We start from the raw sequence: 15,782 nt of genomic DNA on the forward strand, positions 1-15,782 counted from the left end.
CAGAGCTGGGCTGCGGCTGCTGCTGCTGTTACGACCCCACCCAGCAGCGGTCAGAGCTGCCCTCCTCCACCCAGCCAGCCATCGTCCATCAGTCTTCAGAGTGTGGAGGGGGCGTTGGGACTATGACCTTCGGGTTTGTTTTACTGGCCACCTGGATCACCTCCCCAGTGGCTCAGCTTCGCTGACAGATGTCAAAGATGAATGAGGAGCGGAGCCGCCGGACTCTCTTTAAACAAGGAGACACCTTCTCTTAAAAGCTCGCCATTCCTCTGACCTTTTCCACGGGCCGCCCACGAGTTTTCGTCTGGCTTCTCCTCCCCGGGGTTATTTGTGTCTCAAGCTGGGGATGCAAAGTAAAAGTAGAGATCAGCTCTGTCTGGGTGCGGGAGGCAGCCCGAGCAGGCCCACAGTGTGCGGAGTCTAAGTGTTTGGTGGCCCTGGCCACGGCACTAGGCTGGATAAGAGGCCCCAGTCTACAGAAGGCATCTCTGAACGGCCAGTGAGCCAGGAGGTGTTTTAGGGGAAGGGATGGGGAGAGGGAGAGTCAATGAGGGAACCACTTCATGCCATCGGGTACCTATGTGAGAACGCCAGTGTCAACCTCACCCTGTACCGGGAAGGGGGCAGTGGCAGGGGCCGGGAAAAAGCCAGCAAGCGCCCTGTGCACGAATGACCCTATCGCCATGAACTGCGTTGTGAGGTGAGGTAGAATGCACCATAGAAGTTTAAAAGACAAAGTAGGCATCTCCCAAGAAGGCTGTCAACTACGGGAGTGGACTTCTCACACTGGAAGCTCCCTCGAGCCCCACCCCCCCAGGCATTTGCGACTCGGACACCGGCTTGTGGGCCATCCCCGGGCCAGGTCTACCGTGTGCCGGGTCCAAGGTTCTGTGTGTTCATCCTGCCAACCAGCATCAGGATGTAACCTGGGCCACGCACGGGTCAGTGAGCACTAAACTGTGTGGTGTGCAGACACCAACAGCCCCTAGGGCTTCCTGGAGTCAGAGTTCTACAGAGATAGTGAGATTGAGGCTGGCATATGTTCACGGTGGGAATCTTGTATTTAAGGAGTCTCGTGTGCACCTGCCTTCCTTTAGCTCAGAGCTTAGCCCACGACAGGGTCTCACAGAGTTGCCGAGTGCCTCACTAAGTTACTGAGGCTAGCCGCGAGCCTGATGCTCCTGTCTCGGCCTCCCAGATGCTGGGGTTAAACATGAGCCACCACGCCCGGCTGCTTTAAACTCAGCTACTCTGCTCCTGCAGCTCGTGTGTTAACTCTGGGGCTTGCTGTTTCTCGGGCCCACATGGTGCTAAGCCTTTGTCCTTTTCTCAACAGACTCGACATGATGAAACCAGGAAGCTTCTGGCTGTATCTCACGCTGCTCAGGGTCTCCCTGCCGGCTGCTCTGGGATGGATGGATCCAGGGGCCAGCAGAGGCCTCAGCCTGGGCACCGGGGAGCCACAGGCAGAGGTATGGACAAACCCTGCTGATAAGACATTTCCAATGCGTTCTTTTCCATGTCATTGTATCTGATTCCCTTTTCCATCTTTAGTTCAGATCAGTTAAAATCACACTCCCTTTTTGGTGGGGATAGCAGGGGGCAACGTGGATTGCAATGGATGGGAGGCTTCTATCTCGACTCTAGTAATGGCTGCAGAGTTTTAGGCGCTGAAAGTGCATTCCAAAACCCAGCTGCAGCCGGCAGTCAGGCTTCGCCGAGACTCTTCGGCAATGAGGGCTGCGTGTCTGACAACTCTCTGCGAGCACAGACGAATAGGTGGAACACACCCATGTGCACTTGAGGGAGGAGTTCCATTATAAAATGTTTTAAAAGAATCAGGCGACTTTTCAGGTGTATAAAGAAGAGCCAGGCCCAGAAAGAACTGGCAAGTAGGGATCCTAAGGGAGACGGGTTTAATGAGCAGGTAAGAATGACTGATGGCATGTTAAGTATACATAAATGCTTCCGGAGTGCTTGGAAAACTTATGCTCAAGTACCTCCCTTGAGGGCTGGATATACTGCTGATTGCTTAGTGAACCCTGCCCTGCTCAAGGTAGAGGGACCCATGAGTTTGGGGTTCAGAAGGGATGTGGTTTTTCCTGCAGAAACTGTTTTCTACTTGCTGTGCTTATAAAATGATTGTCCTCCTTCATTAAAACCACCCAGGACCTCCTGTCTGGGATGACATGTGCCAGTACTTTCTTCCCCGGGCTTCTCAGAAGTCCTTACATACACTGTCTCATTTGATGCCTGCCCATCTCCTTCCTCTGAACCTGTGTCCCATCCTGTGGAAGGAGAAATAAAAATTACCTCTCAAAGTCAGGAGAAGTAGCGAGACGCAGTGTATAGTAGGGTCAGTGCGTCATGTGAGTGGTCGGTGTGAGTTCTCTTTCCTTGCGACCTCTCTGTCCTGCAATCCCAAGCCTGCGAGCCCTGGTCTTTGGGGACCAGGAGCAATTGCACGCACACTCTTCCTGCTGCTCGCAGCCTGCCGAAGGTGCCATAGGAACACTCTGCCCCATCTCCATCCGCGAAGAACTGGGCTCGGTGCTCCCTCGAGAGGGGCTGGAGGCCACCTTGCCGTGAGAATGGTATTTCCGTGGTGGGAGGGCTTAATCATTATACTCCCATCCAGACAAAGGGGAAGCAATCTCTCATCCTACGCTACCTTGAGGGGTATTTACCAGCAGGGCAGACCTACAGGTATGCCCAGCCTCCTTCCTGCGGGGGCTCATCGGCCCACTGTCTTAAATCACTTATTTCAATTAAGAGTCAAGCCAATTAAGGCGGGATTGAGCTGGAGGTAAATTGAAGGTAAGTTAATGTCACCTACGGCCTCCTTGTCTGAGCTTTTAACACCTTAACACTTTGTGTACCAAACAGAACCAGCAGGCACTACTCACTCTGAGACAGAAGGCTTTTTATTTTGTGGTTATGTGGGACTTTCTTTTTGTTGATGGGGGTGGATACTGGAGATTGAATGCAGGGGCATTCTACCCATGCCAACCGGGGCTAGCCTCAAACCTATGATCCTTCTGTCTCAGCCTCCCAGGTACTGGATTACAGGCAGCAGCACCTGGCTAGCTCTGACCCAGGTGCCCCTGCAGCTTCTCCCAAGACTAGGCATGTCCCGCCTCCGGGGAAGCAGTGTTTTGGGAAGCAGTGCTGGTCTTGAACGTAGGAACCGCTGCCCTACGCAGCCTCCTGGCTCCAGCTTTGTTTTGCAGTGCTTTGACTTCCACTCCTGGAGTCTGCTTATATCCATGATTAATGAGACGATGATAATGTGCATGGGCCTTGTGCATAGGATGGCTCCGAAAATGTTTAGCTCCGGTGAACAAGACATTTATTTTAATGGCCTTGTTTCCTGCCTTGGCCGTGATCTGCCCCCCGCCATGCCCTTACCCACGAAGGTCCTCCTGTGCACACGCCCTCCCTCCCGTGCCTTCCTTCCACACGTCTGAATCTTCCCTTCCCCTGCTCCACGGCTGACTCCGATTCCCATCTGTTCTCTAGAACTTTCTTTGTTTATTCTTTACCACATTTGGACTCTTTTTCTGAGCTCTTGGTCTTTATCTTTTTGTTTGTTTCTTTCATGTTTTTTCTTTTAGCACAGGGGCAGAGTCAGTCTTCTTCCTCTTTCTCTCAGTCTCTAATAATTTTATGAGCACAATATGTGTTTTTAAGTCGCCTCAGACTTCACGTTACATTCAGTCCTGGTTGTAAAGTCACCCCAGAGCTTCCAAAATTTAGACTTGACTTTCCGATGGTGGCTTCCTCCCCGCACGGCGGGCCAGTTTCTGGGAGGGATGTGAATGGTTTCTCCTGAGGCTGGGAGCGGCCTACAGGCTGGGCAGGCAGGCTAGTGTCTTACCAGTATCCAAGGCCGTCCTTGTGCAATGGTTTCTGGGTAGTTTCTTTGAATTGTAGCTATTATCATCCCCTAACTCACTGTGTAAACCTTATTGCTGTCCTCTAGCAGTTTCCCCACATATTTTTATTTTCTGAGAGACCCAAAACCTGAGTTGCCTGCGACTCTAAGTCAAAAAACTTTTTTAGGAAGTAAATATTGAAATATTTCTGTGTGTGTGTGTGTGTGTGTGTGTGTGTGTCCCTCCTGTACTATGTCTTCACAAACATTAAGATTTTTAAAGGACTTGGAAAGCATTAATAAGATTTGATTTGTCTCTAAAGTTAAAATACCAATTACTTGAATGTCTTAAGGGTAAATAAGGATGACATGACCAATGCTCGTGTGTTTGCATATTTTAAAGCAGTTATAGCAGATGTGAATTTTATTAAATTATTGTTTTATGCACAAAGATGGCAGTTGAAATAGCTTCAAGGAGTTTACCGCGTCGCAGATGTGGATAAAAAGAAGTAAGGCGGGGGCGGGGCGGGGGTGCCTCTTCAGTAAAAGTTGAGTATAGATCATCGCCCGGAATGTTAACACAACACTGGATCCAGAGAAAACAGCTCTGAGAGATACAGTTTACTGAGAATTTGAACTATCATTTTATTTTCCTCCTCTCCTCTATCATCTGACCAAGATAAATATAGTCCAGGCTCAGCATCCCTAACCTGAAGCTCTGAAGTCTGACTTGGCAAGTTGATTGAAAAGTGGGAGATCCCACTCCTGCCTCCTGTGACTGGTCACAGCCAAAACACAGGTGCAGCCAGGCGTGGTAGGCACGCTTGTAATCCCTGTGCTTGGGAGGCGGAGATAGGAGGATCGCGCAAGTTCGAAGCCAGCCTCAGCTACTTAGTGAGGCTCTCAGCAACTTAGTGAGTGAGACCCTGTTTCCAAATAAAATATAAAATAGTTCTGGGAGTATAGCCTGGAGGTAGAAAGTCTCTGGGTTCCACCCCCAGTACCACCAACACCAACAACAAAAAGCGCAGGTGCACAGAAAGGCCATGTCAAACCACTGTAGGCTGTGTGTATATGAAGCCAATGAATTCTATCTTAAGGCATGGGTCCCATTCCCAAGATATCTCATTGTGTGTATGCAGTATTCCAAAGGGGGAAAATCTATATTCAAAACTTGAAACAAGCCGGGCGTGGTGGCGCATTCTTGTAATCCCTGCGCTTGGGAGGTGGAGACAGGAGGATCGCGCAGGTTCGAAGCCAGCCTCACTGGCTTAAGAGACCCTGTTTCCAGATAAAAAAGTATAAAATAGGTCTGGGAGTGTAACCCGGAGGTAGAAGGGTTTCCAGGAACCCTAGTACCACCAAAAAAAAAAAAAAAATAAAACAAAACAAAAACAAAAACAGAAAACCCTGAAACAAGTACTCTGGAGGCTGAGACAGGAGAATCGCAGATTCGAAGCCAGCCTCGGCTACTTAAGCTCTCAGCAATTTAGTGAGACTCTGTTTCCAAAAAATATATGAAATAGGTCTGGGAGTATAGCCCAGAGGTAGAAAGCCCATGGGTCCATCTGCAGTAACACACACACACACACACACACACACACACACACACACATACACACCCTGAAACAGTCCTGGGACCGAGCTTTTGGCCAAGGGTACTCCACTTGTAGTAAACTTAATTTAGGTAGAACTTTAGGTTTGGGGAACTTTATTTTGTGGAAAGTGAAGAGGCGGCCCCCCGAGGGCTGACCTGCTGACGAGAGGCAGCCCCGTGCCTGCCCAGTCGCTGGGCGCGGCCTCCCACAGCCGTAGGGGTCCTTCATGCACTTGACTCCGCTTTCCGAAACGCTTCTTGCCAGGCCGCGCGTGGCTCACCAAGGCCCAGCACTGTAAATACTGACTTTGGTCCCTTTTTAATGGCCTTGTATGCCTCAGGGCTCGCAGGCCAGAGCAGACTTTGGGGTCAAATGCGCGTGCTTTCAGTATTTGCAAACGCCCCCACGGGAAAGCCTTTGAGGTAAAAGTAGAGAGGGTGGTGCCAGGTAACTTCAGCACTGTCCCCTTCTCACGAGCCTCGGGGTCAGCCTGAGAACGCCGGGCTCCTGGCTGGCTGACGGACGCAGACCTGACACACAGAGCGGTCCCCAGGGTGGCCTTGGGCCGCAGGCTCCCTGAAGTTCGGAGGCCGTTCAGGTACCTTGGACAGCCAAGGCCGGCGTTACTCTTTCAAAAATATTTCTTCACTCTTACTCATTTACTGGCTTGAAAGTAATGTTCCTGACCCTTTCTACTGGCAAAGTCCTTTCTGGGGTTCCTAGGGTCGAGAGTCTGTGGGGTTTGAGGTCCACGCGTTGGCATCCCTATCGCCGTTGCCCTTTCCGTGGGCAGGGAGATAAAAGCCTCCCCGTGAACAGAGAGGCACTTGGCATGTTCTTACGTCTCACCTGCAGTACAGGCCTGGTGCGTCTCTCAGGTGTGTGTCTACGCTGCCCCTCACCCCAGGCACTCATTGTCACAGACTCCGGCATCAAACTCTATTTCAAAGAAGCTGGGAGAAGTCTCTCAACAGGAGGTGGAGTGGGTATGGGCCTACTGAAAGACCCCTTTCTCAGGGGCCCACACTTTGTGGGTGTGGTACCCTGCAGAGTAAGAAGTCCTTAGCTCTGGGTGCCCAGCACTTGGCCCTGGGGCTCTGCTGGTTATTCTGCAACTGGGTGTATATGTCAGCTTTCTGCTGCTGTGACAAAATGCTGTGAGAAATCAGCTTAAAGGACAGAAGGCTTATTTGGGCTCACAGGTTTAGAGGTTTCTTTTGTTCCCAACACTTTGGGGCTGTGTCAAAGCAGAGCATCAAGGCAGGGGGCACGTGGAGGAAGAGTCTCATGGTGGCCAGGAAGGAGAGAGAGTGGACAGAGACAGAGACAGAGATAGGCAGGCAGGCCCCAGGGCCCCCGTATCCCCTTCCAAATCATGCCCCAAGGACCACTTCCTCCAACTCAGCCCTGCCTCCTAATGCTCACTGCCTCTGCATGAGCTGGGACCAAGCCTTCAACACACGAGCCTTTGTGGGACACTTAGGATTCAAACACAACCCAGGACGTGCAGATTTTAGTTTCTCAGGTAAAACAGGGAGGGCGCAGCCTTCCTTCCGCAGACCAGTGAGCATACCCATCATTTCCAAGGTGAAGGTCTGCACAGATTCTCCCAGTGTGGCCCTTCTGCAGAGGCGGCGTGGCTGTGCCCTGGCCCAGTGCTCCCAAGCCTCAGCCTCCAGTGGCCTGGGCGCTTCCCATGGCTTGACTTCGGATGCAGGAGGGCGGGGCAGGTGCTGGGAGCTTGCATCCCTTGCAAGCACCAGGGCTGCCAGTACTTCCCATCCCAGGGACAACTGGGCAAAGAGGCCCCCCAAGAAGTCCCCACCTCCTTCCTCCATGCACATGGGCAAGAAGGAGAGTCCTAGGGCTTGGGCCTGGGCCCTTCTAAGCTCTCGCCGACAGGCTGCTGCTGGCCGCAGCCAGGACAGGCTGAGAAGTGGCCAGGCTGGGCTCAGGCTGCCGAACGGCTTGACAAGGCAGGCTGGGGGTAGGGAGCTGAACGGAAAGGTAAACATAAGCACCCAGCACCCGGGCTCCAGAGTAATTTTACCTGTTTTTAAGAGGTAGTCAGGTCACCTTGGATCTGTGAGCCCAGACCTCCTTCCTAGCTGGTCTATTGGTAATTTTTGTGTGTGTGGGGGGGGTCTGGGGATAGAACCCAGAGGCATTCTACCTCCGAGCTCCAGCCCCAGCCCTATTTTTAATTCTTTATTTTGAAACGAGGCCTCACTGAGAGGCAAAGGGCCTCACTAAGTTGATGGTGATTTTAAATCCACAGGGAGGCAATTCCCAATGGGGAGGCTTGCCATCTGCTACCACAGTGCCCCCACAGCACGCACCTCCCAGCACGCCACCCACCCTGGCGTCCCAGCCTTCTCCCCGAGCCCACGGCTCAGCCGGGCTGTTTAGGGACCACCGTGGAGCGGGAGGTGTGGGGCATTTTCACTTTATTCTTGGACAGGTGACATTACTACCTGTGTTCTTTGTGCTGGGTATTTCCCCTCTATCCTAATTCCCAGCAAACCCTTCCACCCCGCACCAGTTAGCAGACTGCACGCCCCTTTAGTATTTTGAGATTCTGGTTGACAGTTTTAATTGGCCTTGAAAAGGTCTGTGACCCAGGAAAATGAACATTTACAAGGTCCCAGAAAACCATTATTTTTCTTCCTCTTAATTTAGCATTTACTCATCACGCTACGTACGCCTCTGCTGCGGAGTAATCCCCGCTCCTCTAGGGCTCTTCCCACCTGGCCGTCAGGACGTCAGGCCATGCGTTGGGGGCTGCCGTTTCCATCTTTAGGGCAGTTGAGAGCGTCAGCTCTACTGAGCCTGGTCATTTGCTTGATTTATCCTCTGTGACTTGTGGGTTATCGCTCTTCCCACTTAGAAAGAGGCAAATGTCACCTTGTTGTCAGGCAGACTCCAACAGGCCCCACGAGCATCCTGCTTCCCCGTCCTCCTCCTGCCTCCGCTGCTCAGGTCTCTGCTGGGAGGCTGCAGGGCCCTGGGGTGGATGGAGGGTGCTGGCTCCAGAGATGGGACGGAGTGGGCTGCAGGCCCTGTGCTCCTGGTGGACATCTGAGGGAGCTGCAGCGGGAGCTGACCTGTTGGTGTCAGGTAGAGGAAGCTCCCATGGCTAAGAGGCTACGTGGCCTCGTCTCTCTAGAAGGTGTCCATGTGCCTTTCAGCCTGACACATTCCCTTGAGCCAGGAAGGCACTGGGTACCAGCAGCCCAGACTCCTTCCTCCTAAGAAAAGGCAGCCTTGTTTTATCCCTACTACTGAAGGGGGGCGAGCACTGGAGAGAGACGGGATGCATGGGGCTGCGGACTCAGGTCTTCCCCAGCCCGAGGGTGCACCGCAGCCTCACCATACCCAGGTAGGAGTGAGGAGCACCGGGCAGGACGGCTGGCTGGTGTTGCACAGGAGGAAGCCAACCCGAGAGAGCAGTCCCTCCTGCCCCCTGTGCGGAGTTCTAATTGTTTGGCGTGGCAGCTGGAGATGGACCTCTCGCTTTTTCCTCTTCCTCCGTGTTCTAAAAGGGCCTTGCATCCGAGCCGAAACCTTTCTGGAGGACTTGACCAGAGACAAAAGTTGCCACTGTCACCTTTGTCAAAGTGCTTTAGTTTGAGATTTTGTGTTACTTGGGGCCTGGATCGAGAGATTTTCTCAAACCCCCTAGTTGGATTTTCCTACGGGGGCTGAATTATCAGCTATATCTCTGCCACCCAGGTCAGCAGCGGGTAAAAAGCAGGCGGTCACAGCCTGTCTTCTGAGCTGTCACGGGGCCCATTAGGATGGCGTGTGTGTGGTGCTGGGTGCTAAGAGCAAGGCGGTCAGACCGAGCCATGTGTCTCTCATCTCAGAACCTGCTGAGCACCCCTGCGGAACCCCGTGTCGCCCCTGCGGCACCCCTTGACGCCACTGCCCATGTGCTTTGTGGTCAGGCAGCTCCTGAGTGGGAAGGGCCTCTTTCCAGCAGAATGGAAAGCTGGGCGTGGTGTGCACGCTTTTAATCCCAGCATTCGGGAGGCTGAGACCTGGAGGATCGCGGTTTGCGGACAGCCTCAGCTATTTAGTGAGGCCCTCTGCAACTCAGTGAGACCCGGTTTCAAAATAAAGAATAAAAAGTAGGGCAGGGGGTGTAGACCTGGAGGATCGCGGTTTGCGGACAGCCTCAGCTACTTAGTGAGGCCCTCTGCAACTCAGTGAGACCTGGTTTCAAAATAAAGAATAAAAAGTAGGGCAGGGGGTGTAGCTTGGAGGTCAAATACCCCTGGGTTCCATCCCCAAACCCGCAAAAAAAAAAAAAAAAAAAATGGTAAGTAGCCTGGGGCTGGGGCCTCGATGGCCCAGTGACCAGGAGGCAAGGACACAGTAGGACGTTCAGATACACGTCTAGCAAGTCATGCTTGTCAGCGTCCCATTAGCGCGGTGCCTGAGATACACGGGTTAAAGGATGAAAGGCGTGGGCTCGCAGCTCCTGAAGTTTTAGTCCTAAGTAAATGTCTCCTCTTTCAAGTCCCCGACCTAGCTCTCTCGTCCCGTTGCCTTTGGAGCCGCGGTTAGGCAGTGCTTCGTGGCAGAAGCTGGTGGTGGAGGCCCTGCAGTTGGGCTGGGGCCACCAAGCGTCTCTTCCCAGCAAGTAGCCATTCACCCGGGTTGCCAGGGTTGCCGAGGGGAACAAGCGCCACACAGCCGGGACCGCTCCTCAAAGATGCCCGCGCTCCCCCCGCCGTCTCCTGTGAGGTCTCACATAGGCTGCCGGTTCACACTCGCTGTCACGATGGGTTCGCTCCCTCACCCTGAGTGTTCACGCCTGCGGTTTTGGGTTGTGTCTCCGTGTCCCAAAGCAGAGCTTCCGGTTTGCCCTCTCATACACCTGCCTGGACGGGTCTCTGAGTCCCACGTCGCTGTGGCCAACTGAGGACGTCTGGTGTCTTCAATCGTAGCCATCAGCAGATGTCCACTGCGTGCCCAGCTGTGTACCTGGCTCTGCCCAGGCTTAGCCAGGTGGTTAACAGGAGATGGGATATGGTTTTTATTCCAACCTGGGAACTGAGGAGGCTGGGGTGTGGGGAACAGGCTGGGGGAAGGAGTATTCGGCTGTTACAGGATGGATTCCCAGTTAGCAGAAGGAGCTAAACGACTACGTTAACACTGTTTTCTAACATAGAAAAGATATAATGACTAAATTAAGTGTTCAACTGTAGCCTAAAGAAAATTAGGTCTATTTATTGAGCAACGGAGGAGGAAGTCGCCCCCACCTCCCACGCCCCTGCTTTCGAGGCAGGCAGGAGCTTGCTCTCCCGGTCAGGACCTTCCCCTCGTGGCACAGGTGGCCGAGGCCGGATCTCGTGTCACTGGGTGGCCCAGACTCGGCTGCTCCAGGCCCTCAGAAGGTGGGTAGGGGCTGGAGGAAGATGGGATCTCTGGGTGTCTCCTTCCGACAAGGGACAGGTGCGGAGTGCAGCGGCCCTGTGGGTGCTCCAGTCCCGTCCCCCGCTCCTTAGAACTCGCTCACCAGGGCTGCACCCCTCTGCACTCCCCTGGGCAGCTCCCGTGCTGGGTGGGGCTGGGCCCTCTCTCTGTCCTCAGGGAGCCCCACTCAGGGCAGGCTGGTGGTGGGAGGGCAGCTGCTCGTTATGGCTCTGGGTCATCTTGCTTGGGAGACTGCGGCACCGTGCCGGCGTGGTCATGGCCCTGGTGTCTGGTCCCACCCTAAGCTGGGCGTCCATCCGGATCCCAGGAATGGAAACATGGCTGAGGCCAGGCTGACCCGCACAGACTTATGTATGAATCACTACACGTTCCAGATGAAATTTAAATCTGAGCTCTTTCAGACGACTGTTCTCTTATTATAAGTGGAGATGGGCCAGGCGCGGTGGTGCACGCTTGTAATTCCAGCATTTGGGAGGCTGAGACAGGAGGATCATGGCTTGCGGACAGCCTCAGTTACAAATCACTGGACCCTGTTTCAAAATAAAGAATAAAAAATAGAGCTGGGATGTAGCTCGGAGGTAGAATGACCCTGGGTTTCATCCCCAGTACTGAAAAAAAGAAAAAAAAAATGGAGCTGGTCCTGAGCTGCCCCTGCCTCCCGCAGGGACAGGAGTTCCTGTCTGCGGGCTGCGGGGTCACGAGGGAGCATAGAAGGAGGAAGACCCTAGGAGACGCCTCTGCACAGGACAGGGCCAGCCACTAGAACGGCACACAGCGCCCCTCAGCAGTGTGGCCCACTGGGGGTGACGGCCTGGAGAGCGCATGTGCTGGGTGGGGTGGGATTGCCAGGGACCCTCTTGGAGGTCAGGGTGTTGGAGAAGGTTCTGGGATCTGGGTGGGCAGGTGTTTGTTTAAAGAGCGGGAACCCTCCCAGCACAGGTGTGGGGTGCCCTAGGGCCATGGGGGCTGGGGTGGGAGAGAAGGGATCAGCCAGCCCGGGTGGCTATCTGGGCTTGCTGTCCAGGTGCAGCCCGGCTCCCGGCTCCGGTGCCCTGGAAAGCTCAAATGTGTCCCTGAGAACTGAACCCCAAGGCAATAGTGCTGGGAAGCAGGGCCTCGTGGGAGGGGCTGAGCTCGGGAGGGCTCTGCCCTGGTAATGGACCAATGCCACGTACACAAGGCCCTGAGGCCGTACTTCTGCTCTTGGGTGCCCACTTCAGCCTGTGCCCCTCTGCGTGGCAGAAGAAGGGCTCACAGATCTGGCCCCTCGACCTTTGCCTCCCCTGCCTCCAGATCTGTGAGCCAGGGGACTTTTGTCCATTTAAATTGACCCAGACCGGGGTTTTCCATTATCGTGGCACAAAGCAGAGTAAGAGAGAGTGGGTCCACGTTCTGCCATGAAGTCGGCTGGGGGAGCAGGCATCGGTGCTCAGATGTGCGTGTGAGAGCCAGAGCCACATGTCCTGGGGCTGCGGGGACCTCCTGAATGCGGCCGCCTCCAGTCCAGTTGGGATTGTTCTTGGGAAGAAAGAAGCGCTCTGTAGACTTGACCCCGCCTGTTCTCCGGGCATCTGCCGCCCGCGGACCCAGCAGTCAGCCACTGTGGGGCCATTAGGCCTGTCACCCGGGAAGAGGAGCTGAGATGGCTGCTGCCCCGCTCTGGGCTCAGCTCCGCTCCCAGCCAGTGGCAGAGCCTCGCTGCACCGGGGGCTTGGATTGCGCTCTGGAGTCTGTATGCACAGCCTCGGTACAGCCTCGAGCGGGAGAGCCAGGGACGGGGGTGTGTCTGGGGCGGTGATGACCGGGAGTTGCCCCCGAGTTCAGGGCAGGTGGAACGGCTCCCCTTATTCCTCCTCCCAGGGTGTGAGGAGGTCCCTGTAGCAATCCTGCTGCTTCGAATCGCATGGCTGTCCATGATGGAGCGTGTACACCACGGCTGTGCCGTCAGGCTGGAAGTGGGTCACTCCACGGACTCTTGGGAAGGCTCCCTGAGGTGCCCTTACCTGTTTGCTCTACGCCTGCGGAAGTCGGGGCTTGGGTGTGCAGCTGTTGGAGGACCCCCACACTGAGCATGCGGCGGGGCTCACACCTGCTTCGTGGCTGTCTAGCTCCTGACCACGCGCTGCGCTTTGCCCCAGAGTGTGTTTTTGAGGCAAAGAAACAGACTTGTATGACATCCGGCTTCGAAGGCAGTAGGGAAGGCTCCTGCCCTGGGCTGGGCATGCGTAGCCTGTCCCTCCCTGCCCCGTCTCCCTCCTCCCCCACCACGCACGCATGCATGCACACCTTCTCTTACCTTCATGGACCACCATGGAGAAGGGCCCCCAGGAATCTACTGAAGGCCCAGGAATTAACGCCTGGCATTTCTTTGCACTTCGTTGGGGCTCCGGTGGGGCCTGACCAGCCATCGCTGCGTGTCCAGGAAAGGGGCGTCGGCTCTCAGTGGAGACCTAATTGTGATGGCGTGTGGTGGGCCTGCGTGTCCCAAGATGGGACCCTGGGAGGCTCCTGGGAGTGGAGGTAGCAGGCTCCCCTTCGGATGGGAGGCCCCGGGGCCTGGACCTCCACGAGGGAAGAGTCCCAGCAACAGCCTCCAAGCTGCTGACTGCCATATCGAGGTGTGTGGAGGGTCAGGACCCTCGGGAAAGTGCTGGTGTTGCTGAGTCCTCTGAGGGCCGGGGAGATACGGGGAGGGTGCCCATGTCCTCTGCTGTGGAGTGCTGTTCTGGGGAGAGGGCTCATCCCCCCGCACGCTGGGCACTAGGCGGGGCTGGTGTGTGGTGGAGGGATGATGGCCTTGTCATCTGGGTGGGGGAGGGGAGCATGCCAGGAAGTGGCAGCCATTGCCCTAGGGACCACCATGGCCAGCAGGTGCTCCCTCTTAGCCAGGAGGGACGAGGGGAGGAGGGCAGCTCTGTGGACGGCAGGCACAGTCTGGGCACACACAGGGCTCAGGACATGAAATACCCACCCACACTACAGAACACCACGGGACAGGAATCCCGGCACTTAAGTGGATTGGATCAAAGGAGGCGGTGGGCAGCTCTGAAGGGGACAGGAAGTCTCCCGTGACAGCTGGGCTGGGTCAGGAGAGGTGTGAGGCTGTGGTGGTCACACCTGCCATCCCAGTGCCTGGGAGGCTGAGACGAGGGACCGCAGGTTCGCGGCCAGCCTCAGCAACTTAGCAAGACTCTTAGCAGCTTAGTGAGACCCTGTTTCCAAATAAAAAATAAAATAGGGCTGGGAGTTTAGCTTAGAGGAAGGACCCTGGGTTCAATGCCTAGTACTACACACAGAAACAACAACAGAGGTGTCCGGAGCTGTCCCATCGGTGTTGCTGTGCTCCCAGGTGGACACTGTCTCTCCGTCTTGTCCCTCCCAGCCACTGGCCACGGCAGGAGGAGCTTCCCACCCCAGAGACCCAGAGACCTTGAGTAGCCCCCTTGAGGCTGGCTGCTGTGCCAAGTACTGAGGCCACAGTGCTCGGGTGCACCTGCATTGCCCACCCTGCCGCCCGCTTGGGGACCACTGGGTTAGCTATGGGAAGCGCAGACAAAACACCCACCTCTGCCTGCTCTGTTGGTCCCAGTGTCTGCTCCTCAGGGGAGTGCTGATTCGGGCTGAATCGACTGTGGTTCTGCGTGCATTTGCCCCTAGCCCAAGGCTTCCCGGAGGTGTGTGTGGCCAGGGCAGGTGGCGTTCTCCAGGCAATGCGACAGCCAGCGCCCCGGTCTTCCCTTCTTTCTGTCTGTCAACAGTTCTCCAGAATCACCCTGAATCTCATCCTCTGAGGAGGAGCTGAAGCACACAGAGCCCCCACTCAGGCCGAGGGGGAGGATGGGGCCAAAGGCTGTGGTCTTCTGGGCATCCTCAGACGGGCTGGTGCTAAGAAAGCGCCCAGCTCTGTGGACCACTCATGTCTTTCTTCCTTTTGATTCTGTTAGAAGAGAAAATTGAAAAGAACCTTATTGTGCCTTAAAGGCTTTTTAATTAAATATAACTCATTTAATTTAAACTACTTTAAGTTCCATTTTTTAATATAAGTGTTACAGTGGAGGAGTGAAAGTGCCTGCTAATCCCAGCATGGGGGTGGGGTCTCACTCCCCATGAGCCCACAGCAGGGACTCACTCGGACAGCAGGAAAGTTCCAAGTTCCAAGAAAAAGCCCTGGCTGGTGGGTGTCTGTGGAGGGGTCGGAGGTGACTGGGAGGCTGAGGCAGCCCGTGGGGGGGGGGGGGCTCAGCGAGCTTTGGCACGCATGGGTCAGTGCTCAGCATGGAAGCCGCCACGGTGGGGCTCATCTGGGCCACATCTGGGAGATGCTGCTGGAGAGGGAGGCTTGGAGGGCAGAGGAGGGCATCCAGGGTCCTGCTGGGATGGGCCCCGGCCCGCAGGCCCCGCCCACCTTCTCTCCCTGCTTGGCGCATTTCGTCTGTTTCTGTGCGGTTCTTTCCGCATCAGAAAATGATCTCCTTTGCAACTGAGGCAGCTGCCATCTTGGTACTGCTGTGTCCCCAAGACAGTAAATATTTATTAAGTGAACAGAGACACAGAGGGGCAAAGTGAACTGCTCAGGAGGGCCACCCGGAGGGACTGAGTGTCTTGGGGAGAGTCAAGGTGGAGGGATAGCCGGAGAGGCTTGGTGGGAATGGATCTGCCAAGTAGAGCAGGTGGAAAGGAGGTGGAGGAGACATGCAGGAGGGACTCTGGCACGCGGGAGACCAGGGGAGATATGTTTCTGGGCAAGATGGCCGCTTCCTTAGCCATCAGCCTCTCGAGGTGCTTTCAGCCCGCTCCTGCCCACCTGCCTGCGCTGGCCTCTCCGGATGTGTCCACCTGCCCCCAGGCTCCCCTGCGGCCACCCACTC

The 15,782-nt window shown here is 55.2% G+C and overlaps 1 protein-coding gene across 1 annotated transcript in view; it reads left to right on the forward strand.

The window, feature by feature from the left end:
- Positions 1 to 1,346: 1,346 nt before the first annotated feature.
- FSTL4 (follistatin like 4) overlaps positions 1,347 to 15,782 on the forward strand; it is a gene marked incomplete at both ends in the record, with an annotated part of 356,360 nt that continues 341,924 nt past the window's right edge. The window contains one exon of the mRNA XM_080698175.1: positions 1,347 to 1,472. Within this exon, the coding sequence (XP_080554301.1) occupies positions 1,347 to 1,472 (126 nt within the window). The remainder of the gene's footprint in view (positions 1,473 to 15,782) is intronic.

Source organism: Muscardinus avellanarius, assembly GCF_963383645.1.
Source record: "Muscardinus avellanarius genome assembly, chromosome: 7".
Taxonomy (NCBI): Eukaryota; Metazoa; Chordata; class Mammalia; order Rodentia; family Gliridae; genus Muscardinus; species Muscardinus avellanarius.